This window comes from Lepisosteus oculatus, chromosome 2 (assembly GCF_040954835.1).
Source record: "Lepisosteus oculatus isolate fLepOcu1 chromosome 2, fLepOcu1.hap2, whole genome shotgun sequence".
Lineage (NCBI taxonomy): Eukaryota > Metazoa > Chordata > Actinopteri > Semionotiformes > Lepisosteidae > Lepisosteus > Lepisosteus oculatus.
Window position 1 is genome coordinate 48487324 of NC_090697.1, and position 24971 is coordinate 48512294.

Consider the following 24971-nt stretch of genomic DNA (forward strand, 5'->3'; position numbering starts at 1 on the left):
TAGTGATCATGATAAATAAAGTTGAATTTGAATTTCAACCTGACACTTCCTGGTTGTAAAGATGGCAGCGCAAGCCACGCTCAGAACGTTTCCAGATTGCCTTTCAGCCAAGTATACGGGGTTTGTTGCAATATAGTTTTGGTGTCAGAGAATATGCACATCTTTAAAATAATATGATACAAAAATCTATGTTTAATTGTGGATATTTTAATACCGTCACCGTACCTTAAAGTATGTTATGTAATCTATGTTGTTATGTGTAGCTACAAGTGTCTGTTTTTTATTTTTTTTAATGAGCTTTGAGAGGCTTGTTTGGAGTAAAGTTATGTACAATAACACAATATTTGTTGCATATATTACATCGTGAAAGGAAATTGGATTGCTAAAGCTGTTTCTGATCTTCCTATAATTAAACATCGCAGTACGTTCATAGTTTAAGAATTTCGATTCAGTGTTTTCAGTAGTTAAGGATCCAGATTGGATTTGTTTATGAATTTGTCATTAATGTTATTCTGATAACAATTGCATGGTATCTTTATAACAATTAAAGTAACAGTGATACTATACCACTCTCACGTGGCTTATCACACTACCTTTTTATTAATCTAGAAGTCCAGTTAATTCATGCAAAAGTATTTATCTGTTTTTAATACAGATCGTTCGCGTATTTGACAGTAAAGGACAGGTTGCCAAAAATTCTGACCAAGGTTATTGACACCATACATCGGTATAAAAACAAGTTTTTTGAAGAGCATGGGGAGGTGAGTTAGTAGACCCTTCAATTCTTATGATTGCAGTAGGGTTTATTTATTCAGGATTATGTTTTTTATACTTATGAGTGAACAGTTACTCTATGGATCACCATAGATCACCTGCATTAATTTACTAATATTCACCATAGAAGTTGAATATTGTGTTAATCCGCTAAAAGATTAAGAATGATGTGAAAGCTGTAAAGGTCATTTTGTACTGTGGCATCAGATTTTTGTCATCTTGTTAACAATAATTATGGCAATTCGCACTGTGTTTAGTGCTGGATTTTGAAAGCTCTTAACAGATAAGTTGTTGAGGAATACTTTTATTTATTAATGCACCATTACTTCTGTTTTAGGAGGGTTTAGAGGCAGAAAAGAAGGCAATCTCCCTCCTGTCCAAATTAAAAAATGAGCTGCAGACGGACAAGCCAATTCTAGCCCTGACTGATGGACTGGTGGACATGGACATGTGGAACCAGTACCTGGAGAGACAGCAGTCGTTGCTGGATGACAATGTGCCGCCAAGTTGGTTTAAGTCCCCTTGGCTGTATGTAGAGTGCTATATGTACCGGAGGATTCAGGAAGCACGGTGCCTTAAGTATGTTTCCCTTTCCTGTAGTGTCAGTGAATTTTATTGGAAACTTCTGTTGTGTGTAGCCTAGTCAGATTTTGTACATTATGCTTCGGGAACAGCACAACACTTAAGTGTTACTGTTACTGATAACGTATAGATGAATATCGTTTATAATCTTACAGTTAATTTGCAGTTTTACTTAAAGGTTCGATAAATGAAATTGATTGAAATTCCTGCTTTGCGCCTAAAATGGCAGATGAATAAAACACATTGGACATGAAGGCTGCTTGCCTAAATTACTTAAATTAAAACCAAAGTTAATCTAAGTATCCATTGAGATCTTTGCATTGGGGGATTACTTTTATTTGCCCACCTTTAAGTGTTTTCCTAGGCTATTCATTAAGCAAAGTGTGCTATGTGTTGCTACAGAATGTGCATATTTATTCAATTTTTGCAAATAATACATAGAAAGGAATAGGTGTTGTAATGGCTTCTTTGTAATTTAACTTGTATCAGAAACAGGCTTATATATATAGCTATTTTAATATAATTATTCAGGTTTTAAATCAAGCATTTAAGTTTTTCCACCCATAAGGCTGATATTGTATTATATTTTTAAGTACTAATCATCTTAAAATGTTGTTAAAAATAGAGAATGTCTTCCAAATATATCTGTATTCCAAGAAACAGATTCATTGTTTTAAATTAATGCATTTATTTAGAACATTTTATTATGGTAAGGCCAAACAGCAAGATACAGTACATATACAAAATACACATTATTGCTATTCGAATGGATGTTTGTCAATATTAACATATTAATTTGAGGATTTATCATAAAATTGGACTATATAGCAGAATAAGTAGAAGTTATGTAGGCTGCCTAAACAGTGGGAATTATAAAATAACTTTTTTCTAAGACTTTGAAATCATTGTAGACAATTTTCATTTTTGTGAACAGATGTTGCTAACCTAAACTAACATAACTTTTTTTTCAGTCCTCCAGTTAGTGATTTTGATGTGTTTGAGGAAGGAAAGACTCAAAGCTTCTTTGAATCTCAACAAGCTAGTTTGATTCTCTGCACATATCTCCAAGGTCTGCATAAAGACCTGACAGATTTGTCTGAGGAGCAGCTGAGAGAGCACTTCATTAAACTGCTACAGGTAGGTTTGTTCTTAAATGCAAAACTAATGCATTGTTTTAGGAACAGTATTTGCCTCTTAATTATTTATTATGCTGTTTAAATTTAATATAATTATTTCTGGTGAGGTTGGAATTGTTAAATCTCTTGATACAACTGGGCTTTAAAAAGAATTTGTCTAGAGTTCCGTGCAGCATTGTTAATATCTAATGAAACGGTCGTTCATTTACTAATACAAATTTCAGAGCCTGAATATTGTAATATTGGGTTGCTATTATCACACTTGCTTAATAAAGCATATAAGATTTAACAGATTGTGAGTGTCATAATGCTGAAGTTTTAGGAGACAAGACGTTATCCTGTCACAATCTGAAAAAATAGTTAAATAGTATTTTATTAGGTTGATGAATATTATTTGTATACTGTAATATGTGTAGTTATGACTTAATCATTAGAGAGTTCTACCGGAACTGCGTCCTTAAGAATATTCATCTGACGATTATCATTATGTTTTTTGATTTGTAGGTGTGCCTATGGGGTAACAGATGTGACCTCTCAATTTCAGCTGGGCAAGAGAATTCACAGAAGTCCAGTCCGATTGATTCTCTAGAAAGTCTGAAACCTTTCATCCTAGTTGATGAGTCCACCAAGATTTGGACTACCTTGCTGAACAACAAGCTAACCAGAAGGCCTGCAGGATCATCTAGAAGAGTTGACTTCGTCTTGGACAATGCTGGCTTCGAGCTCATCACTGATCTGGTCTTAGCTGACTTCCTTGTGGCCTCCGGCCTTGCCACTGATATCCACTTCCACGGGAAGTATATGCCATGGTTCGTCTCTGACACAACAAAGAAGGATTTTGAATGGACACTAAGGCAGATGTTATCAGCCAGTCATTTGTGGATGTCTGTGTGTGGTGCTCGGTGGCAAGGCTACTTGAAGGAAGGCATCTGGTCTTACCAAGATCATCCTTTCTGGACTCTGCCTCACGAATTCTGTGACATGGCTGCAGATGCTCCAGAGCTATATGCCGAACTGCAGAGAGCTGACCTAATCGTTTTCAAAGGGGATTTGAACTATAGGAAACTAACAGGCGACAGGAAGTGGGACTATGATGTCCCATTTGAAACTGCATTAAGGGGATTTCACCCTGCTCCTCTGTGCAGCTTGAGAACTTTAAAAGCTGACGTGCAGGTTGGTCTGCAAGCCGGCCAGGGGGAGAACTTGACTGCTGCAGACACAGATTGGATGACTAGTGGAAAATATGCTATTATTCAGTTCTGTGGGCCTCACAGGGGGTAACTCCATTCATGGCTGGTTGCTCAGAATGGTAGAATATTGAAAGCATGAAATAATGGGTTCATTTGTTTATTCCTCTATTTAGGGTAAATAAAAGTTTAAAAAAAAACAGTCAGATATGTAATATCTGGAGTGTCCAGAAAGCGCTATTTAAGTGTAAGCAATTATTATTATTATTATTATTATTATGATTATTATTATTAATATGGCCATTGGAAACCATAACAATTTAAACTATTTTTACCATGCAATTAATCAGTGTTTTACATGCTATCAGTAATGCACAAGGTCATATGATTTATTCTGTTTAATCGGTACATCCTTGTGCAGCTAGTTCAAATGCCTTAGACATATTTGAATAATTGCTTGCACCTTCCGTAACGGCACACACAAGTATCCAAAAATGATTGACTGTATCGGACAAATAGGTTATAAATTTAAATTTTAAACTGTAATTGCTGTGAAAAAAATCTGAAAGGTTCCATTGTTAATTGTTACCGTCAATTTCATGCATGTTCAAATTTATCAGGTTGTGAGAAACTGGCAATATAAGGCATGGTGGGTACTTTGAGCTTCCACTGCAAGAAAAATGGGTCAGAACAGCAGTTAACCTTCATATTCAGTTCATGCCACTCTTGCATCCTATATGATGATTGTTATCAGCTACTTACATCATCTGGGTGGACTACAGAATTGCAATGTACAATGCACTTAGAACATGAATAGTAAAATAGTATCGTTTACATGAAAGACCTGAAGGAAATTCCTGCACATGAACCATGTGATTTTGTAATGGTTTTTCAGACAAAATGTCATATTTTGGACGAAAGCCTTATGGCCATCTGAAAGAGAGCTACTGTGAAAGTTTTCTATCATTTTTCTACATAGCTGTATACCTTGAACCTTGCAGTTCACATATCCTGCAAATGTCATCATATTTTGTTTACAGACTTCAAATAATGAACTAATCCTTTTATTTCTGCAGGTTTTTGCATGTACTGATGCATGCATTTATGTTTACAGATCTCTAATATTCCATTTGCATTTTGTAAGCTTTAATTGTGCAGGTTTCACTGGAGTTCAAATACCTCCACATCTGTTGTTTGTAATGTCAGACTTGTCAGTGATGGGACTGTAGCTATTTTTCTTCTCAATAATAAAAGCACTTTAATCTTTGCAAGCTGTTTTTATTGAGCATGAGTACTCATTGCCTACAGCTTAGGAGGTAATCGATAATTCTGAAACACTACTTTTTTTTTGAGGTTTTGAGGCATTTGAGGTTTTGGCAGAAACTGGGAATTTCCTGTGTACAATTTTGAGCCAGAGAAAACTTCCGTTAGTTCTATTAACTGTTTCATTTCATTGTTCCCTCTGCATCCTGTGAATTTTTATCTAAGCAGCATTCTGCTTTTTCCATCCCACGATTCTCAGTATTTACAAAACCCTAGTTGCCATATTTGATTATTTCTGTACTAGAAAATCTGGAGTTCATTAAGGAAGGCACGATTTAAGCAGTGACCAGAGGACTACTGCATTCCCTTGGGAAGCTGTGACTCCCGAAAGCAAGTTAGAAAGTTAGTCATTTAATGACATTTAACACAGACCTCTGAATTAAACTGGAAAATAGAGACTTCTTCTAAGTTCATCTAGTAACCCTGAATGACCATTAGGATTTAGTATTAACATCAATGCAAGTGTAGATGTAAATAAAGTAATTACTAAAATATAAGTAACTGCTTGGCACCTTCTACTGCCAAGGTGATTATTTGCTGGAGGATATACTCAGTATAGCTGTTGAGGATCTGCATCTGTAAAACACCGATACAGTAGAACACAAAAGTCCAGGAAAGTGGGCTGACTTTATTGATGTGATGGGCTCCGATTAAAACCAAACAGAAGACATCAGAAAGAAAAGAAAACCCAACTTACTTTGACCTCTTAATAGCTCCAGTCTGCTCTTTCCCTAGTGATGAGTGATGGTCTCGCATTTGAGGACGCTGGTGGAGAACGGGGGGTGCTAATGGCAGGTGCAGAGGGTGTATGTTGGGGGGTGGCCATGGAACTGTCGACTCTACGATGATGTTGAAGTACGGGGTTCACTGGGGGGATGTTGGAGGCAAGAGGCTCATTAGCAAGGGCGCTAGAGGGGGAGATGTTGTCGATGGGGTGCAGGAGGAAGAGTAATCAGTCCTTTGGTAGTATTTTCTGAGTAGACCTGGAGACCAGATTCAGATCCAACAAAAGGAGTTTTACAGCCCTGTACTTCACAGTGGGCGTGCTAGTCTCTAGGGGAAAGAGAGAAGGTGTAATAGAGAGTGCGACTGCAGTCTCCCGTAACAAGACGTAACAAGATGTAGGAGGAAACAGACGCGGTGAATGTCAAGGTGGTAGGAAAGCAGAGCAGTCCAAAACGGGAGGGGTGTTTAGGAGCAGAACGCCTTGTAGGTGGAATGCATATGTCTGCGACTGTAGATACTATGGATACGTCCCGAATTACAATTTACATTAGCCACAATGGATAGTTTGTTTTACACATGAACACCTTTGTGTGGAGTTGTATTTCAACGTGAAAAGACACTTAAACCACGTACTGTAATTATCATGTAATATATGCGCTACAATTATTAAAATTAATTGACGTTCAGTGGTTTGATATAGTGCCTAAAACTAATATTTGGTATTCTTATCAAATAAATGCATGCATATGTATGTATGAGGTACAGTAACTCCAAAGCAAAACACGCCGCAAATTTGAGTTATTTAATTGAACATCTAAATATGATTTTTCCAACAGCACTCCACATCGTGGTGTAATAAAGTAAACTCTACAAGCCATCTATTCTAGTAGCGTTGAAGGAGTATAACGTAATATAAATCAATGAATTTTCCCCATTCCTGACTCAGGAGAAGAAAAGAGCTCCACTCCTCCCTCTGTGAAATGCACCACCTCTTTCATGTTTGCATGTTGCTTAGAAACTTCACCTAACTCACGCAGTTGATTGCTGGAGTACGATCTCTTTTAAAAACAACGCCACTATTCCACGAAAAACAGCTCCTCGTGTCTTTACTAAAGTAATATTTTCTTAAAAAACATGAACAGGTCAGATTCGGGTTCAAGGTTGATCGATGTCAATCGAAATGATGCTTTTCGCTCGTTTTCCCCGACTGCAAATAACAGACTTATAGGCCAGGTGAGTTATTGTTCTATTAATAATACTACGCCACCTTCAGTAAATGAGTGTTTTGTGTCATTTAGGTTTAACCTTAAACATGAATACAGATACAGTACTTAGGGATCTTTTCTGTAAGGAAATTATTGCTTTTTATTACAGGAATTGACAGTAGTCTATTACCTTTTCTTTCCACTTTAGTTCTTGGTGCATAAATCAATCTGTAATCACAGTTGCAAACACACAATGTCTTTTCTTTTTAATAATATATTTGACAGTTGTCTATAGTCTAACTATGCAATAATCCCCTTATAAAGCACAAGAGTATTCTAAGGCTCTCTTACAGGTTCATAATTTTTATGAATTGATTTAAACTTTCTTATTAAAAATGATAATTACTACTAAGCATTTGATAGTAGTTAATTGATCCAGAGATCTTATTCAGTTGTTTATTGAAAGAAGCTACGGTATCAGCTTCAACAAAATGGCTGGGTAATTTGTTCCATACTCCCACAACCCTTTGGGTAAGGAAGGGTTTTATGTTCTCTCTTTTATATGCACTTCCATGTAGTTTCCATTTGTGCTCTCTATTTCATGTTTCACTGTTCATTCTGAAAAAATCCACTGAGTTGACTTTGTCAAAGCTCTTGAGGATTTTGAATGTTGTATCAGGTACCCTCGCAGTTTTCTCTGTTCAAGATTAAAAAAAAAAGATTAATTTTCTTCAGTCTGTCAGTGTAGGACATTCCTAATATAAATACTACCAGGAGTGGGGTTCCATCCCACACAGACATTAAGCCATTGGATCTTAAGTCCAACACCTTAACAACTCAACCATCCTGGTAGGCATTGATTGCTGAAAGAAAGTATTTAAACGAAAATACTTTCTCATCTGTCTCTAGCTTCAAGATCAACTCAACACTTTAAAGAGACAGCTGGAGGAAAAAGAAGAACTAATCCTGACTCTGACAACAGACAGGTATATCATTTGGTAATTTATTAAATTGGATTAAGTACTACAATGTCCTGTAGCTCCATTAGATATGTAATCAATAGTAATAACATACTGTAGATCTTTGACAGAATTATCACAATCTTTGTATTGACCATAAGAAACTCAGAAAAGCAGTGTCTTTGTAATGGCAAAGAGGATGTAAATTAAAAGCAATAAAACATTAGAGTCTTTTTCTGTGATTCAGATTTATAGCATTATGGTAAACATCAAAACAGTACAACTTAGAAAAACTAGTAAATATAGAGTGGAGAGTGTAATAAAGAAAAAGAAAGTGTTTTATTCCTCTATAAAATATGAAATCCCTAGTTCTCATAATTAGATGTGCTGGGGGTAGTATCTTCAATGCTTCTATCCTTGTTGCTTCAGAAAATGGTTGGAATGCAGTGCCTATGCCTGATGTATTGCCAGATATGAGAAAATGGCCACATTTAGGTGCATGTGCAATGAGTTTTGACTGGATGTGTGGGCATAATTCAATAGGGAGATGTGGGTGCATGTGTCCACACAATTGATGGCTTTTGCATTTTTTTTTAATTTAGAGAACAGGTGAAACCATTTCAAGTCCAAATGACATTACACAATCTCCATTTTACAATACAAATTTGCAAATATACATCACACCTAAGAATTTAGTCTATTCTTATCTGTTCCCTTAAGATTATGCAATTATTTCAGGAGAGTCCAAACTTTATACATTCAATTTTTTCACATTTTGAAATTCTGTACCCATGGTGTTTCTTGCACATTGAGTGAGGGTTTTTATTAAGGATCTCCTAAATCCTATAAAATTAAAATTGTCCCACACCAGATGGTTCTGCCTTTATCAGATGTCAGATATGAGGCACTAGTGTAAACGAACAGAGTAATAGTTTAAAAACATCCCAAAAGTAGATTGTTCTTTTTTGTTGGCTGCAATCTGCCTGTGTGCCACATGATGAAGCAATGATCGCATTGTGTGCAGAATTTGCTGCAGATACAAAAATCTGCTTTAAAATACTTGATTTTGTGGCCCACAGATAATCAGCTATAGCGGTTTTTGGTCATTCAGATTAACCATGTATGTAGTTAAGTTACATATTTCATAGAAACTTTAGACAAGATTCAGTGTTTAATGGCATTATAAAGTATTTGACTCTAATTGCACAGCTTATAAAATTATCAGTATTTGAAATCTTTACATTGATTTTTGTAATGACATTTTGTTCTGTACTGTTTATGTATCTAGATGACCTTATTTTTAAAAGTTTTATTGTGTTTTTCTTCTCAGATATGCAAGTAGACCTGATTCCCAGAAGGTAAGAATACTAAAGAACATTTCAAATTGAAGTGAGAAGTTAGTATAGCTCATTATAAACACTCTCTTAAAAGAAGGCTTCTTTCTGTAGCTTTGGGTTAAAAAACAAACAAACAACTGTCATAATTCCTTTTCAAAATGCCTAGAAATGGCCTCTATTATACTTTGATTATTTCTATTGTTAGGAACAAAATGGGGTTAATTCCATATTAAAATGCAAACGTCACTCCCCATTCTAAACTATATATTATTATCATTTTTGTACATCATATTTATAAAATATGATCATGTTAAACTCTTTGGAAGGATTGATCTAATACAAATGTCTTGTGTGGCATTAATATTTGCTTTGAAAACAGTCTGTGTGTTCCAGTATGTTCTAATCTTGTTTGCATGAGTAAAAGCATCATTTGCCAAGAATCCTGAAAAGGCTCATTACTTTGTTATTTGTTTCCATCACGGAACATCTAAAACATTGTAATTTTTTTTTTAAGTTACTGTTATGTGGAGGAAAAATAGACTGTTTATTTCCAGGCCTTTAAACAATATTACTAGGTCTATTTGAATGCACTTAAAATGGCCAGGCCACAAGCTTTTCCACAACAGAAATTAACAGGAAAATGTTGAAATTATTTTATAATCTCTCAAAGTTTAGTCCACTTTTTGCAGAGACTCCAAGAATTCTGTGCTCAAAGTGAAAATAATTATATTATTTGTTTTTACCCCCTATATATTGTCTATTCCTAGGGTGGTGTCTTCACACTTCTATGATTACTTTTAGCAGATTAGTAGCAAATCTCACTCAAGTTCAAAACTTTGAAATCCCCCTACAAATGTTGTAATTTTTAAATACATTTCGTTAATGGTCTATCGTTGATTCGTGCCTGCACCATTGATCCTTTTTCCACATGAATTATTTTTACATGGGCCTTGATTTGAAGCAGAGGTGTGGTGTGGTGTGGTGTGAAAGGACTAAAGACCTTTCATCTGTGAAGTGAAGGGAGCTGCTTTAAGTAGCACTCTTGACTCCTATGCGCAGGCAGGATCGGACCCCCTCCTGGACATGTCCGTCACAAGGGAGCACCTGAACCACTACCGCCTGACCGCTGAGGCTGCTCGCAGTGACCTCGCAGCCTTGCAGATCAAACACGAGGGCACTCAGACTGAGGTTACTTTTGTCATCTGTTATTATTAATCCTTGTGCAGAGGTAAGCTGTTAGCCCTGAAGATGACGGAGGGGGGCCCTCTGTTGTATACCAACTATACCGGATTCATAGATAAACGTGACACCCAAGTAAATACCGTGCGAAGCAGTGAGAGGTGGGTGGCTTTATGAGAGAGCCATCACCTTGTCTCAGAAAAATGCCCAGTGGTGTGGCCTTGAGCACTGATGGCAGCTTGCTCATTGGAAATTGAGGCAGAGGTGGTTTGAATAAGTAATTAGCACTAAGAGGAAGTGCAATTTCACGTGAGGGAATGGAGCTGTCAGGATAAACTCTGCTTGGAATGAGCCACTCCTCTGGGCTACTTAAAAGGCTTTTAAGAACACCCAGAAGGTAAAGGGTTTCAGTTTATATTTAGGCTCCAGCGTAGGATGGGAGTGGGATGGGAGTGGGATGGGATTGGGAGTAGAAACCACTGAGCGAGAGAGGTTTGAGAAAATACAGCTTTTTCTGTTGCAGGTGCTGGAGAGATGGGCTATACAGTAGCTTGTTAGTTAGACTCAATAGGGTTGAAGTGTATCACAGGAACAGGGTTGGCCAGCTGAACCAGGTCTGACTGGAGAGGTTGGCACTTGGCAAGTTAGCAGTGTACATGCTCCCCACAGCTGAGAGTGTAGACAGAACAGGTGAGTCCTGAGCATTCCCTGGTCCTTACCATCAACAGACAGATGGGAGGTCTGAGAGTGTGAGATGAGAGAGAAAACAATGTGGTTGCTGCTACGTCAGGTGCACAGTAGATGAATACAGACAGGTATCCCTGACCCAGGAGGATTGGGTTAATTAGTGAAGAGAAGAGTTAGTAGGAGTTAGAGAAGACCTGCAGTTCAGTGAGGAGGAAGAACAAAGAGTTGAGTTTAAGCAGTGATTTAGTGAACAATACAATTCAGTGACATAATGACATATTCGTAGCCTATTCGAATACTCTAGTGCCTGGTTGTGTTAAAGTGATTAGTGCTAGTAAAGACTGAGAACGGAGACACAGAGTTAATCAGGTTGAATACTCCAGTGCTTGGTGATTAATGAAGACAAAGAATGAAGAGTTGATGGGAAAATCTACTGAGTGTGATGAGCATGTGCAGTTCTTAGTTACTAATGAAGACAGGGTGTACAGAGTTGGTGATAAAATCTAGTGAGTTGAGTGAATAGAACCAATTAGAACCAAGTAAGATTATATTGGAAGGAGGGATTCAGTGCACCCTTGACCAAGAGGGGCACAGCATGAAAGAGCTATGATCCTATAGAGGGTTTGAAAGAACGAGACAGACCACTTACATTGCACACTGACAGTGTTGGAATTGTGGTGATGTGTGTGCCAGTAGTTGTCACATACTATATATTTGTTTTTACACAACAAGACTAGATCTTGATGATTGCTATATGGAGAATCAGGAGGTGGAAATGATTTATCTCTCCTCACCTTCACTGGAAGAGTAGGGTTAACCAGAGCATACTTGGTTTAGCACACTTCGGTGACATCTGATGTCAGTTGAACACTCACAGCACTGAGCAGTCTGTTCTCCAGCCGACACTAGGCCTACTGTGTCACCTAAGGGGCACACAAAAAGGGGCATTTTATTGAAAGAGGAAGACAATGATTTGCAATAATAATGTTAAAAAAACTGTGGTTGTGACAGCTTTTAGACATCAAATCTCGACTGGCGTCCAGAGAAGCGGCACTTCAGGAGCTGAAGGGAGAGCTGGATTTGTATAAGGAGAACAATGCCAGACAGGCCTCTCTGATCAGCAGTCTGAGAGAGCAGGTTCAGGCCACGGAACAGGAGTCGGGGGTGATGGCTTCGTCCAAAACACGTCTGGAGATTACTTTCCAGGCACTGATCAAGGAAAACAATGAGCTGAAGCAGAAAGTCCAGGACCTGGAAGACAAGTTACAGTAAGGTTGACTATCTTGTTTAAGACTTAGTGCAGCACTCAGAACTAGCAGACTCCCCAGTGTTGCATTTTAATGGGTTTAGTAGTAGCGTTCACTGAACAAAGATAACCTTTAATGAATAGTGCAGGCAAATGCATATTATACAGAGTGAAAACAAACACTGGATCTCTTAATTTCATGACAGAACTAGCTATTTCAAGCCTAAAATGCATACAAATCTGTCCATCCTTCTATTGTGATATTTCAGTTTTATGATAGAAATAAGCAAAACCAAAGATCAATTAATCTGATTGGTGACCTCTGTGACCAGAATGTACATAAGTGAATGGGATGAATCAAAGCATCACGCCTCCTCCAGTGAGAGGAAACTCCAGGACTTCCTCTCCAGGCTGGCCAGCAGAATGAACATTGACTGGTCAGGGAAGGAGGACCCACAGGATGTCATGGTTTCCTTGGTAAATACACAACTCACCACTCGTATGTGATTTGGTCCTTATGTTCATCAATTTATTTCAAAGATCAAAAATCTGTTTCTATTTACAGTAGATTTCAGTTTAACTTTGTTTCAGTAGCTCAAGCCATTTGTACAGCCTGGTATTTGACATGATCCAGTGGCAAGCTGCTTAATACTGGTGCCTCATACCTCTTAGATATGATTTCAGATTTTGTCGCCCGTCTGTGTGGAGTTTGCATGTTGAGGTTGAATTTCACTGAGAACTCTGGTTTCCTCCCTGCTTCTAAAGACTTGCTGTCTAAATGGTTCCTTTCCCCACTGTCCAGCAGTGGGCTGTTGTCCCAGCCAGGAGAAGAGCAACTGTGTACTTGCAGTCCTGTTGATAGGCTCTGGTACTGTATGTAGCAGCCCTTACCAAGTGAAACAAATAATGGATAGGTGGATTTGTTACAAATCCATGTTCTCCAGAACACAGCAGTGCTGCAGCAGCAAAGGTTGTGTTGACTATTGCATATTCAAATTAGTTTTTTTCTTACAACCTTAGCAAAGAGTTTAGTTTAGCCATTTTCTTTGGCTTTCCCTCTGAAGTAGACTCACAGGTCCTTATGTATTCAGGTTGATGAGCTGTATAAGGACAATGACAGGCAGAGGTGCCAGATTGCAAGCCTCAAGGAGTGTGTGAGCGCCCATGAAGTGGAGTCCAAGGCCAGCCGAGAAACAGTGATGAGGCTGGTGTCAGAGGTCAGCCGAGAGCAGAGAGCTGCTGTCTCCTGCAGAAGGGACCTGGACACACTCCGACCGGTAGAGCACAATTTCTTGATTGTTGACAAGTCCAACAAAAAGCAGATCCATTTGCACAACCATTTGCATCCTTATGGTTCTCTCTGTGCACATCATGATCGTTCTATAATTCTTTTTAGAATTTCACATTTCTAATCTGAATTCATAGGCCATGATTGTTATTATTTTTTTCTTTTTGTTTACTCATTTTATCTCTTTGTACCCTGCATCACTCAATCTGTCCTTTGCATTTTGCTGTATTTTGAATTTCAGTTATTACAGTACTGTATATAACTTAGCTATAAAATTGTGGTGCATCATTGTAGAATCATTGTGCAGCGATGTAAATCAATTTAAATTAGATAATGTTATTTAACAGACAAAGTTACTGACAGATTTGTGTAATATTAGGTTTGGATTAAGCAGCTAAAAGCAGATGATACATGATAAATCATTATCATGTGATTCTCTATATAATACTGTGTTTGACTTTCAAATGAGTCTGAATTTAGCTTAACAACTGTAGTTCGGGTGGGTAGCTGCATCAGCATGCGTAGGCTGCAAAGGAACAAGTAATAGATTAATTCCATGCTGAAAACAGAAGAAATAAAACACAGAGTTTTTGTTATGGCGCCTTCTTCGGGTGTGACCTCACACCCAAAGAAAGCTCCACCGTCGAAATGTTGTGTTTTCTTTCTTCTCTTTTCAGCTTGGTATAAACCTATTACTTGTTCCTTTTTAGCTTAACAAAGGCCTATTTTAAGAGTCACATTTTTTCAAGAAATTAAGTACTTGTAATGAAAATCCTGGACTTTTGTGCATGTTAACCAGGAGCTAGACAGTACTATCCAAGCGAAGACGAGTCTGGAGAGAGAAAATCAGCTCCTTCAGGAAAGGCTGGAGGCTACCAGAAGTGCCTGGGAGGCTTCGAAGCAGGAGCTGAGCAGCTTGAAGAAGCACTCTCAGGAACTGAACGGCAACCTCCGCAACAGCCTGAGCGAAACCAAGTCTGCGCAGGGCCTGCTTCAGGCCTTCAGGGAGGACCTGGCCACTCTGCTGAGCGGCCGCAGTGGGACTGTGCACCCCACGGAGGAGGCCATCCGAGAGAGGATCCGGGAGATCTGCAGCATCGAAGAGAACAAGAAAGAGGTGCAGCTGCTAAGCAGGCCTTAAAGGTTGCGTCGTAGAGACAGCGGACATTGTTCCTAATTGATTTAAGATTTTTTTCTCCAACTTTTTAGAGCACCCAGCAGGTCCTTTGGATCTTCAGGTTCCTGGCTTCTTTCGAATTTCTCTGATGTGTTTTTCTCTGTCTTTGGTATAGAAACTAAAGAAACTGACGTGTGTGCTTGTTAACCAGGACTTAGTACTCTTTCAAACAAGAGTTAATAATTCTTATACTTATATAGAGCTTTATTCTAAACACTCAACTCAAAGCACTTCACAAGCAATGGGGACTCCCCTCCGCCACCACCAATGTGCAGTCCCACCTGGATGATGAGACGGCAGCCATAGTGCGCCAGTACGCACACCACACATCAGCTATCAGTAAGGAAGGAGAACAGAGTAATGAATCCAATTTATAGTTGGGGATTATTAGGAGGCCATGATTGGTAAAGGCCAGGGTGAAATTTGGCTATATCACCAATGTAACACCCCTACTATTTTTGAGAAACACCCTAGGACTTGTAATGACCACAGAGAGTCAGAACCTCGGTTTTACTAGTCTTTTTACAGTATAGTGTACCCCTCACTATACTGCAGCGTTAGGACACACATAGACTGCAGGGTGAGTGGTCCCTAATGGTCCCACCTACACCTCTTCCAGCACCAACCTCAGATTTCCCAGGTCATCTCTCATCCAGCTACTGACCAGGCTCACACCTGTGGAACTTCAGTGGGTTGCCAGTTGTGAGCTGCAGGGTGATATTGCTGCTGTTGGTGTCAGTTGTTGCCCTTAAAGTGCCTGTCTGGAAAGTAACCAATAGCAGAGTGAGACCTGGGACATATTTCTTGCCACGCTTGTGTGGTGGAGGGAGGTGACTGGGCACCTGTGTTCCAGGCACTGGTGGAGATGGAAGCAAAGGCGTCGCGGGTGACGGAGCAGTTGGCGAGGCAGACGGAGCTCCACGAGGCTGCTCTGCAGAGGGCCAGGCAGGCTGAGCAGCAGCTGGGAGAGCTGAGGGACAGGCTGAAGGGGCTGGAGGGAGAGCTTGTGTCTGGAGACGTAGTTCGTGATGGATTGAGCCAACAAAAACAAACTGTAAGTAATGGACATAATCGATGTACTGTCACTGTCCTATATCATCCCTAAACATTGTAGAGCTAAGGGAAAAAGGCCTGTACAAACGCTAGTACCTCATACAACACAGCTCTGGTCCTCAAGGGCCACTTTCCTGCAGATTTAAAGGTCTCTTTATATCTTCAACTTTTTAAGAACAAGGAAAGGCAACAACTTTTTCAAGTAGGTAATTAGTGGGTAGCGTCGAAAGAGAGGCAGAAACCTTCAGGCTGTCCAGGACTGGAGTTTTGCATCTATGATCTACAATATAAGAAGCTTCACTACATCTAGTGCCATGATTATCTTTTTTTTTGCCACTAGATGGTGTTTGGAACCAGGATACAGATGGATTCATTCCCTTTTCAAATTCTGCCACTATTAAAGAGTTCCATTGATCTTTCAAATCTGGATTATGCCAAAGCCTCTTGTTCTTATTCCTTTTTATTCCTTTTCTTTACTCACATGATACAGAAGTCTCAACCTCCACTATAGTAACATTAATTTTGAGTAGATGTATATCACTTGGTATATGTTTATGCCTGGTGGTCCTTTCTTAACTTTTCCCTCTCTTTAAAATATTTTAACATTCTCCCTAAATCAAGGAGTGGTGTGTACATGAGCATTGCTTTATAACCTGACTCAGTAGATTTCGCAATTCAGTTTAAGTACCAAGTGTCTCTCCAGGTAGATAGTTGTCAGGTCCTGCATTGTGCAAGCCTTATGATTCTGTGCAAGCCTTCCCACATAACTCACTAGGATAACTAGCTCCTAATAATGGATTGGAAGATATTTTCTCATTTGGTTGTGTTAATCCTGCCTCCTAGTACTTGCGATTCCTGGAGGAGCTCTCCGAGAAGATGAAACTGGACAGAGTAGCCACAGACCTGGGCTTCGACATGAGAGTGGAGGCCATCTTGTCCCGGGCAGAGCAGCTTGTCAAACTGGAAGCAACAGCTGTACTGGAAAATAAGACTTTGGTCCATAATTTACAGAGGAAGGTACAGGAAATCCAATTGGACATTTGTTTTCCAACAACTGTTTCAAGATAGAAAAGGGAGTTGTAGAGGAGGGGCTGCCATTGATGTGTATTCATATTTGCTGAAGAAGAAGAGGTTGTGGCTCATAGCTTCAGAGTCGTAGTTATAGAGTAGTTAATCAGGCTGTACCCTTACTTACAACTACAAATCCCACTTACAACTCACCATCGACATTCTGCAGCTGCATCCTTCCACAGAACTGTGACTTTATTACTGAGGTTATGTTAAATGCAGGGATTGGCGCAGACTGGTTCTCTCGCTGCAGACAGATCTTAATTAAACTAACTTCAAAAGATTTAGATTTAGCATTCATCAAAGAAAAGCTCAGCATATTATCAGAGCATGTTGGAAATTTTCCAGGCATGGATGAATTTAAATCAACTTTCAAACTCCTGGCATCTTTTGCTTTTTTAATCTCCTGTGACTCAATCATGTCAATGTTTGTGTGAATTGACACAAGCATTTCTGGGCTTTTCGCCGGAATTAAACTACTACCCACAAAAAGATATCCGTCTAAAAATTCTAAGGGAAAATCAACTTAATTAATATAGATAGGACGTAGCAAAAACATAACTATGAATCTAAATTCTGAAACACTGAACTTGATGAAAAAGGCATAAGGAAAGTGCTGTAGTTTGGGAATCAGATTATAAACCATTTTTGGTAGGTTCAATCAGCACTTCAGTCTGATGTTTTAATAACTGGAACCTGTGTCTCACTCAGACCCAGTCAACCATACTTCTACAGATCAAACAGTATGGCAGTTAGCGCATGAGACCTAGATTCCATTACAGTCATCATACATCCATCTAATGGTAAGATCATAGCTGTATTACTGGGCTGCACTACAGCAGTTTACACTTAATCAACTACAGTAGGTACTCAGCTGTGTTTCTGACAGTTCATTTTAAAGTCCTATATGCCATTTTTGCTGGTATACCTGGCATATACAGTAACTGCATATCTCCCCATCGCACCTTCCAGGGTGTGAGCGCTGGGGAAATGCATCATGAGTGACACAGATGTCATTCTAGAAACATGGGAATTTAGTGTTAAAGAGTTTCAAAACCAGTACCCAGGCCTATGTAGGAGGTCTTATACTACTACTTCCCATGTAACATAACATCACTTTATTACCCCTATACAATTTCTTGCATTAGGAATTAATCTTTTCACATACCCCAGCGTGCTCTCCATGAGACACAGATAGGCAGAGAGCCTGGGGTCAGAACGCAGGGTCAGCTATTGTACAGCACCCCTGGAGCAGTTGGGGTTAAGGGCCTTCCTTAGGGGCCCAATAGAGTAGGAATCCTCTGCCAGCTGCGAACTTGAACCAGCAACCTTCCAGCCACAGGTGCAGATCCTTAGGCACAGAGCCACCACTCCACCCTAATGGCAACAGCAGCATGTTCTGCTGGCGGTCCCTTGCGCTGCAGCTTTGTGACATTGCTGCTCTGTTCCCTGTTCAGCTAAAGGGCCAGAAGGAGCGGCTGGAAAGCAGGGAGCTGCACATGGAGCTGCTGCGGAAGAAGGTCGCCCAACTGGAGGAGGAGAAGAGGAGCCGCACGGCGGTGGCGGTGGAGCGAGACGAGGCCAATCTCACGGTCCGGAAACTACAGAAGAAGGTCGAGAGGCTGCAGAAGGAGCTGGACTACACCCGCCTCTCTAACACCGAGCTCAAAGCACAGCTGTCTTATACCAATGAGCTCAAGGTAGGAAACGTGAGGCAGTGGATTCTCCCTGTCTGAGGTGGAGAAACAGACTCTTCAGATCGTGACGGGAGGGCTGGAGATGCGTCCTATGTATTAAACACACTATAACTTGGAAACACTTGCCTCAGATTAGACCCTACTGTGAGAAGTCTTCAAGAAGGTTCTTGATTGATCCTGGACTGTGTTTTAATGCACAAATAAATCTGCCATCTGTAAAGTCTCTTACTTTTAACTCAGAAACTTTGCCTGCATTCTCTCTTTTCTTGATTACAGTGCTTTTTTAAATCTATATTAAAGGCTTACCTGTTTAGTCAGGCTTTTAATTAGTGTTTTCTTTTCTCTTTTGTCTGCATTTTTAATCTCCATCTTTATTGCTTTAATTCTGTTTAATCGTTATTTTAAATTTTTGATTCTTTTTTGTTTTACCCTTTAACATGCCCCAAAATGTGGGTGTACTCGAGGGTAAATCCTTGAAATCTCGGAATTTCATGTACAGCTTCCATTTCTTAAATCTAGTGATGCTGCGACAGCTAATTGTAATTGTCATAGAGTTACACTTGGCTTCATGCATAATGAATCATTCCATCCATCACTTTTTATTCAGTTCAGGGTCACGGGGGAGCCGGAGCTTGGAATCTAGACGTGCAGGGCAGGATACACCCTGGATAGGATGCCGGTCCTTTGCAAGACACATAGCCACCAACATACACACACTCACACCAGAGGCAGTTTTCCCAAAAGCCATCTGCACATACTGTACCAGCATGTCTTTGGACTGTGGGAGGAAACTTGACCACCTAGAGGAAACCCAAACAAACATGGGGAAAACATGCAAACTCCACACAGATAGCACCCCAGACCCAAACTTGATTCCAGGGCTCCAGCGTTGTGTGGTAGCAATGCTAACCACTGTGCCATTGTGCTGTCCCTGTAATGATTCATTAAATTCAAATTCTCATTTTTGGCTAGTTTAAATGTCTCCGTCAGTTTTAGTCTTGAGTTACCTTTATCATTTTATAAGAGGTAATATTAGGAAAAACACAATTTTGGTTAGGGCCTACATCGGCCTCAGTTGTGATGGAAGTAAGATTTTGATAGCTTGACAAATTAGTATGGATAAATATGTCAACATTAAAACCAAATTGTGTTCTCTTAAATTTTCAGAATGTCCTTGAACGTCATTGAAAATGATCTCTTAATGACTGATATTATATTTGTTTTTGTTGTTTTTTTTTTTTCAATTTTGAAGATTAAGACCATGGAGCAGAATCAAACAATTGAAGAGCTGAACAAAAGCCTGGATAAGCTGGAGAAGGTGAAACTGCGGGCAGAGAAGAGGCTGACCACAATGAAATCTGAGTTAGACGTCACTGAACATATCACCAAAGAAGAGAAACAGAGAGCCCAGAGCCTGTTAGAGAGCCTCACCAGTGAGCTGAAGACTCTCAAACACACTCTGGAGGATCTTGCCAAGAGGGAGAGACAGGTAAAGCACAAATAAATCAACACCATGAAACACACAGAGTGGGACCCCAAAGATGAAGAGAGACTAGTGCTTCCTCGATGACATTTACCAATATATCTCTTTCTACGCATGTTTTAAAATGTCAAATACCACCTAACACTGAAGACAACTGTCAAACTCATTCTTAAAAGATATTACATCTATATTTAAATAGATTGTTTTCCATATTTCCCTCTTTTTCAGTACTACTTATTAGAGAAGGGGGAAAATGAATTCATGGCAATCTGAATTATAGAGTTTTACTGTCCATTCAAAATGGGTGGAATTTCCGCATAGGTGTTGACTGTGGATTTAACTAACTGTTACAATAAGGCTAGATTAAATATCGTCAGTTTTAATGAGCACATAATAATCTGCTCATTGGTTGCATTATTTCAAATTAATTTGCAATAGCACACATCTGTAGATGTTACCACCATGATATATGAATTTAATCCTGCATGGACAGTTTCATTCAATAACAGCATATTCCATTGCAATAATCCAATGTCAGTTTTGTTTTATAAATATTTAAGAATATAGTCTTTGAAATGTGTTGGAAACATTTCTAACTAAATATCAGGGGACATACTGAAAACTGTAACCCCTATTAGTTCAGGAGGTATAGAGTATTTTACCGATAATTTCTTAAGAACACAAAACCATTTTGAATTACTATGTATTTATAGAATCTCTTTCTATGTAGTTAATTAGCACTGAATAAAAATAAAGTGATACAATTTTCTTTGTGAAGTATAGTCTCACAATGCATATATTTATTAATACAGTTACAAAAAGGCAGGTTGTACTGTATTTCCATATGTTATACTGTCACCTATCTGTAGGTATTGCAGATGACTGAAAATTACCAATTTCTATTTGTTTTACTACTGTTTGATCAGTAAATGCAGCAAAATGTCAGAAGGATTCAAGTGCTGAACATTAATCAACGGCATAAACAAAAATGTCTTTTGTGTGATAGCTATCTAATTGAACAAACAGAGAGGTTCTTCTATGATAATGATTGTTTATTCGACATTTAAGTGATACAAAAGTCTTTGCCATTAAGCAACATGGTTGTATTTTTCCCCACTTGGTTCTTGGTGTCAGCTGCTGGATTTCCGTGAAGTGGTGTCCCAGATGGTTGGCTTAAATGTCAACACCCTGGCGCTCCCTGACTACGAGATCATAAAGAGGCTGGAGGGGCTGATCCATGGGCACCCCTGGCCCTCCCTGTGCCACCATCACTCCCAGGAGCAATTCAGCCAGGACTTCACAGCTGGGTATAACCATGCCCGGCGAATGCTGTCGGCCAGCCCCAAGGCCCTTACTGCACCTTCTCAAGCAGAGCGATCTACCAGAAGACCACAGTGAAATTCTTCTCCCACACACCTCCTTTGGATAACCCAGCTTTTTTAACACGTAGTAGCAGTACAGTATAATATAGTCAGAGTTGCAGTTTCCATCAGCAGGCCAGAGCTCAGAACAGATTGGGTTTCAATCTACAAGAAATTCCACGAGCAACATGGCATTTTCAATTAGCAAAGTTTTGATTCATAACTGGAATAAAAAAGGAAATTTTAATTATTTCCTTCCAATCCACTGTCGTCAACAGCATGTTCTTGTGAATGGCCTGTTGTGTTTTCTTGCTATCGGAAATACAGGATAGTTATGAATACTTGCAGTCACCTCTATGAACAATATCTTTGCAACCATGTAATGCAGCAAATAACACTACAGTATATACATATGGGTTCAAGTAAATGTAAAGTAATAGCATTTACTATGTGTTGCTTCATTACTGTTTGGTACTGTACACATCGTATCGTGATTGAAAAATGACATACCTTTGCCGAACATCAGGATAATCATGTTTTTGGCTGGTAGCTGTGGCATGTTGAATCTGTAAACATGGGCAAAGATGTTCAATAGGTGTGATACAGCTTATTTTCTATATGTCTGGATATGCTATATTTTCACATTTGTAAGAAGGGGCAAAATGGAGCCTTATTTTTTTTTTTCTAAGCAATTTACCAGATCTGGTACTCAGGTCCTACACAAGTACAAGTATGACAATTAACTGCATCCCTTATAATGCACAGTATGCCAGTATTTCTTTGTCCTGCCATTCATATGTCTTTGATGCTACTGTATATGTGTAGTTTGTGATTTTAGTGTCAATTTAATACTCACAGAAACATTAGACCATTAATTCTGCTCAGGTGACTGCAAGACTTTATAACCATTTCATACTAATAACAGCACAGACTGGCAAATCAGGTTCTAGCTATCTATTATTAATTAGCTGCATAATTCTTCTACTTCTAAACAGGCTCGGGTGATTAGGAGGCAACTGGACTTTTAGGATATGGATTTCTTGTTTAATCAACATTTATGAAAAATCCTATATATATATCTATTTTAGAAAATATTTAGGTTAGTTGTTTAATTGTCTACTAAGGTTGAAACAAAATCAAGAATACACCGGGCCCTCCTGGAGTTTGAAATGCCTTCTCTAAGGCTAACTATGATCTTAACTAACACAGAACTGTTTTCTCATTCCTCAGTGACTATTTCCAAGATATTTATATGTTCATTTTTGGGGCACAGAACTACCAATGCAAAAGGAGTTTTTGGAGTCCTTTCTTTTGATCTGGGATTGTTATTACTTTACCATGTGTGAATTTTGCATCACAATTGCTAATCCAATTGTTTGGCCAAATTCATGACTAGAACTACAGTATAGTGTTTGTGTGTGATCTGCCTTTGAAAGGAACCTCCTGGTAAAATATTTCCTTCACAGTGAGTAATGTGTGACTGAATTGAAATAATCAAGTGATCTCATTACCAGACACTATAATGCTACTTCCAATTCCACATACTAAAAAATTAAGATAAATATTTCTTTATGTACTGCAATTTCAGTAGTGCCCACACAGCACCTATTCACAACAACAGTCCATGTTAAAGTGGTCTTGGTTAAGTATTAACTGTAAGATTGCATGTAAGTTTCCAATTTGATTGGAAAGTGGCTTCAATATCATATATTGTTGTGACATGACAGACCACCCATTAAGTAAGGTGGATCCAGGGGTTCTGAACACATGAAGATTCACAATGACAGTAGTGAAAAGTGCTGGAGGCTTCCTTGCAGATATCTTAAAACTAGACAATTTTAAAGTTAAAAATCTTAAACTTTAAAGCTGCCACTACCTGGTCCAGACAGAAGACTGAAACCTAATGGTCTCACCAGTTCCTCCTGCAGCAGCAACCAGTATTTCCTTGGAGGTCTCTCGTCCCACTAGTGTCTAGGTCCAGGTTTTGGCTAGCCTCTGATATCTTAGGAGATATTAGGGTACAAAGTGGCAACACATGCCAGTATAATTAAATTGGTATTGTAGACTATGGGAAATACAGTTTAAGTACTATGAAAAATAACCTGGTTTGTAACAAGGTAAATATGTTTTCAACACTCATGAAAATTTACAATCAAATAGTACAGTACTACAGTACCCAGTTAATTTTCTATATTACTGTTTCTTCAGTTGCTGTGAAAATTAACACAGACACTGCAGAGAAAGGCTGGTCCCTGGTATTCTATTTGTAGTAGGTTTATTTCAGTTTGTTAGTTTCATAATTCACTTAAGTTTGGCAATAAAATATTTGAATTCAAGAAACATGGGACTTGCTTTATATCTACAGTATTTCTAAACCCTTAGACATAGTTTTTGCTGTTTTCCAAGGTTACCAGAAAATATGTTTGCCAGAAGACTGAATGAAGGCAGTGGCAATGTTAAATTAATAACTATAGACTGTATCTCTCTCCTTTATTTGAGCTGAAAAAGTACATCCTGCTTCCCTGATATCCGGACGTCTTTCTGGGAAGAGTCCAGCAAAATTCTTTTATCGTCATGTAGAATTTCAAGGTCAGAATCTGGCCTTGTACTATATAAAACTATGGACTTCAAGGAAATGGGGAGTCTGCATTGTCGAGACAATTTTTTTTAAAGAAGTTTTATGCGACCTGGTACTTGGTATGATTTTCTGTTTTATTTTTTGCGCTACTCTCATGTTTTAACCTTGATTCAAGGGCCATTTTTCAGAAAATTCTTTATACCTAACATGACGAGGGTTCCTGATGTTACTTCAAATTGGATCTTTGAAAGAATCTTTAGAGGGATTACCATTTTGATAAAGCTTGACCTCTTCAATAGGACCCATGGAACAGGTGTTGTTTAGCTTTCCTCACGCTCTCAGTGATGTATTGCACTTGTACTGTCTATTACTCTTATGCTTTGTGGGCAGGGGAAGGGTAAAAAAAGTCATGAATGAGACGAAGCCATAGAAGCCATTTGGCACCCTACCCGTTTGGAAAACCCCCTGTATATTCCTACACAGGAATTCTCAGTTCATAAAACCACAAGAAAAGATGTGTGATGGGGTTGGTAGCTTCTTGATTTGAGAATCGGTTCCAACCATTTCTTAGAGCATCCTACAGACTCTTATTTAGAATATTATTGATGTAGCTTATTCCAAAACCTATTCTTGTACCTGCCTCCTTATTTTTGAGCCCAGAGGACAGATTGATCCATGACTCATGTCAATTCTGTCCTTTCTGCAGGTTTGGTAGCATTTTTCGATTTATAACGTTTCTGTGATTACAAAAGTTGAAACCGTATAATCTACAAGCTGTGATTATTAATAGAGGCTTTCTTGAAATGTCTGTCCTGTTAGGTATGCCCTAGTCCCTAGTCTCTGGAGTCAGACACTAAATAGATAGAATAAAGATCATCTGACCTTGATTTTAAGAGGTGAAGTAAAGTAAATAAAATAAACTTAA

General features: G+C 38.8%; 2 protein-coding genes across 2 annotated transcripts; both read left to right on the forward strand.

Moving 5' to 3' along the window:
- Positions 1-45: 45 nt before the first annotated feature.
- armt1 (acidic residue methyltransferase 1) lies at positions 46-4946 on the forward strand. The gene is made up of 5 exons (XM_015346859.2): positions 46-120; positions 656-761; positions 1112-1353; positions 2328-2493; positions 2997-4946. The coding sequence occupies exons 1-5, from the start codon at positions 62-64 to the stop codon at positions 3771-3773; spliced, it is 1350 nt and encodes a 449-aa protein (XP_015202345.1). The 5' UTR covers positions 46-61; the 3' UTR covers positions 3774-4946.
- Positions 4947-6748: 1802 nt separating this feature from the next.
- ccdc170 (coiled-coil domain containing 170) lies at positions 6749-23808 on the forward strand. The gene is made up of 13 exons (XM_006625901.3): positions 6749-6961; positions 7843-7919; positions 9223-9250; positions 10289-10417; positions 12107-12363; positions 12674-12818; positions 13433-13618; positions 14429-14746; positions 15660-15860; positions 16703-16876; positions 18385-18627; positions 19877-20113; positions 21242-23808. Exons 1-13 carry the CDS (start codon positions 6863-6865, stop codon positions 21503-21505), a joined length of 2358 nt encoding a protein of 785 aa, XP_006625964.3. The 5' UTR covers positions 6749-6862; the 3' UTR covers positions 21506-23808.
- Positions 23809-24971: the final 1163 nt, after the last annotated feature.

Bases quoted from the DNA above. Each gene is read 5' to 3' on its own strand.
- armt1 (XM_015346859.2), top strand. From the start codon at position 62: ATGGCAGCGCAAGCCACGCTCAGAACGTTTCCAGATTGCCTTTCAGCC. The intron at 121-655 runs GTTTGTTGCAAT...TTTTTAATACAG, and splicing joins CTTTCAGCCAAGTATACGGG to ATCGTTCGCGTATTTGACAG. The intron at 1,354-2,327 runs GTATGTTTCCCT...CTTTTTTTTCAG, and splicing joins CAGGAAGCACGGTGCCTTAA to TCCTCCAGTTAGTGATTTTG.
- ccdc170 (XM_006625901.3), top strand. From the start codon at position 6,863: ATGAACAGGTCAGATTCGGGTTCAAGGTTGATCGATGTCAATCGAAAT. The intron at 16,877-18,384 runs GTACAGGAAATC...TTCCCTGTTCAG, and splicing joins TCCATAATTTACAGAGGAAG to CTAAAGGGCCAGAAGGAGCG. The intron at 20,114-21,241 runs GTAAAGCACAAA...TCTTGGTGTCAG, and splicing joins TTGCCAAGAGGGAGAGACAG to CTGCTGGATTTCCGTGAAGT.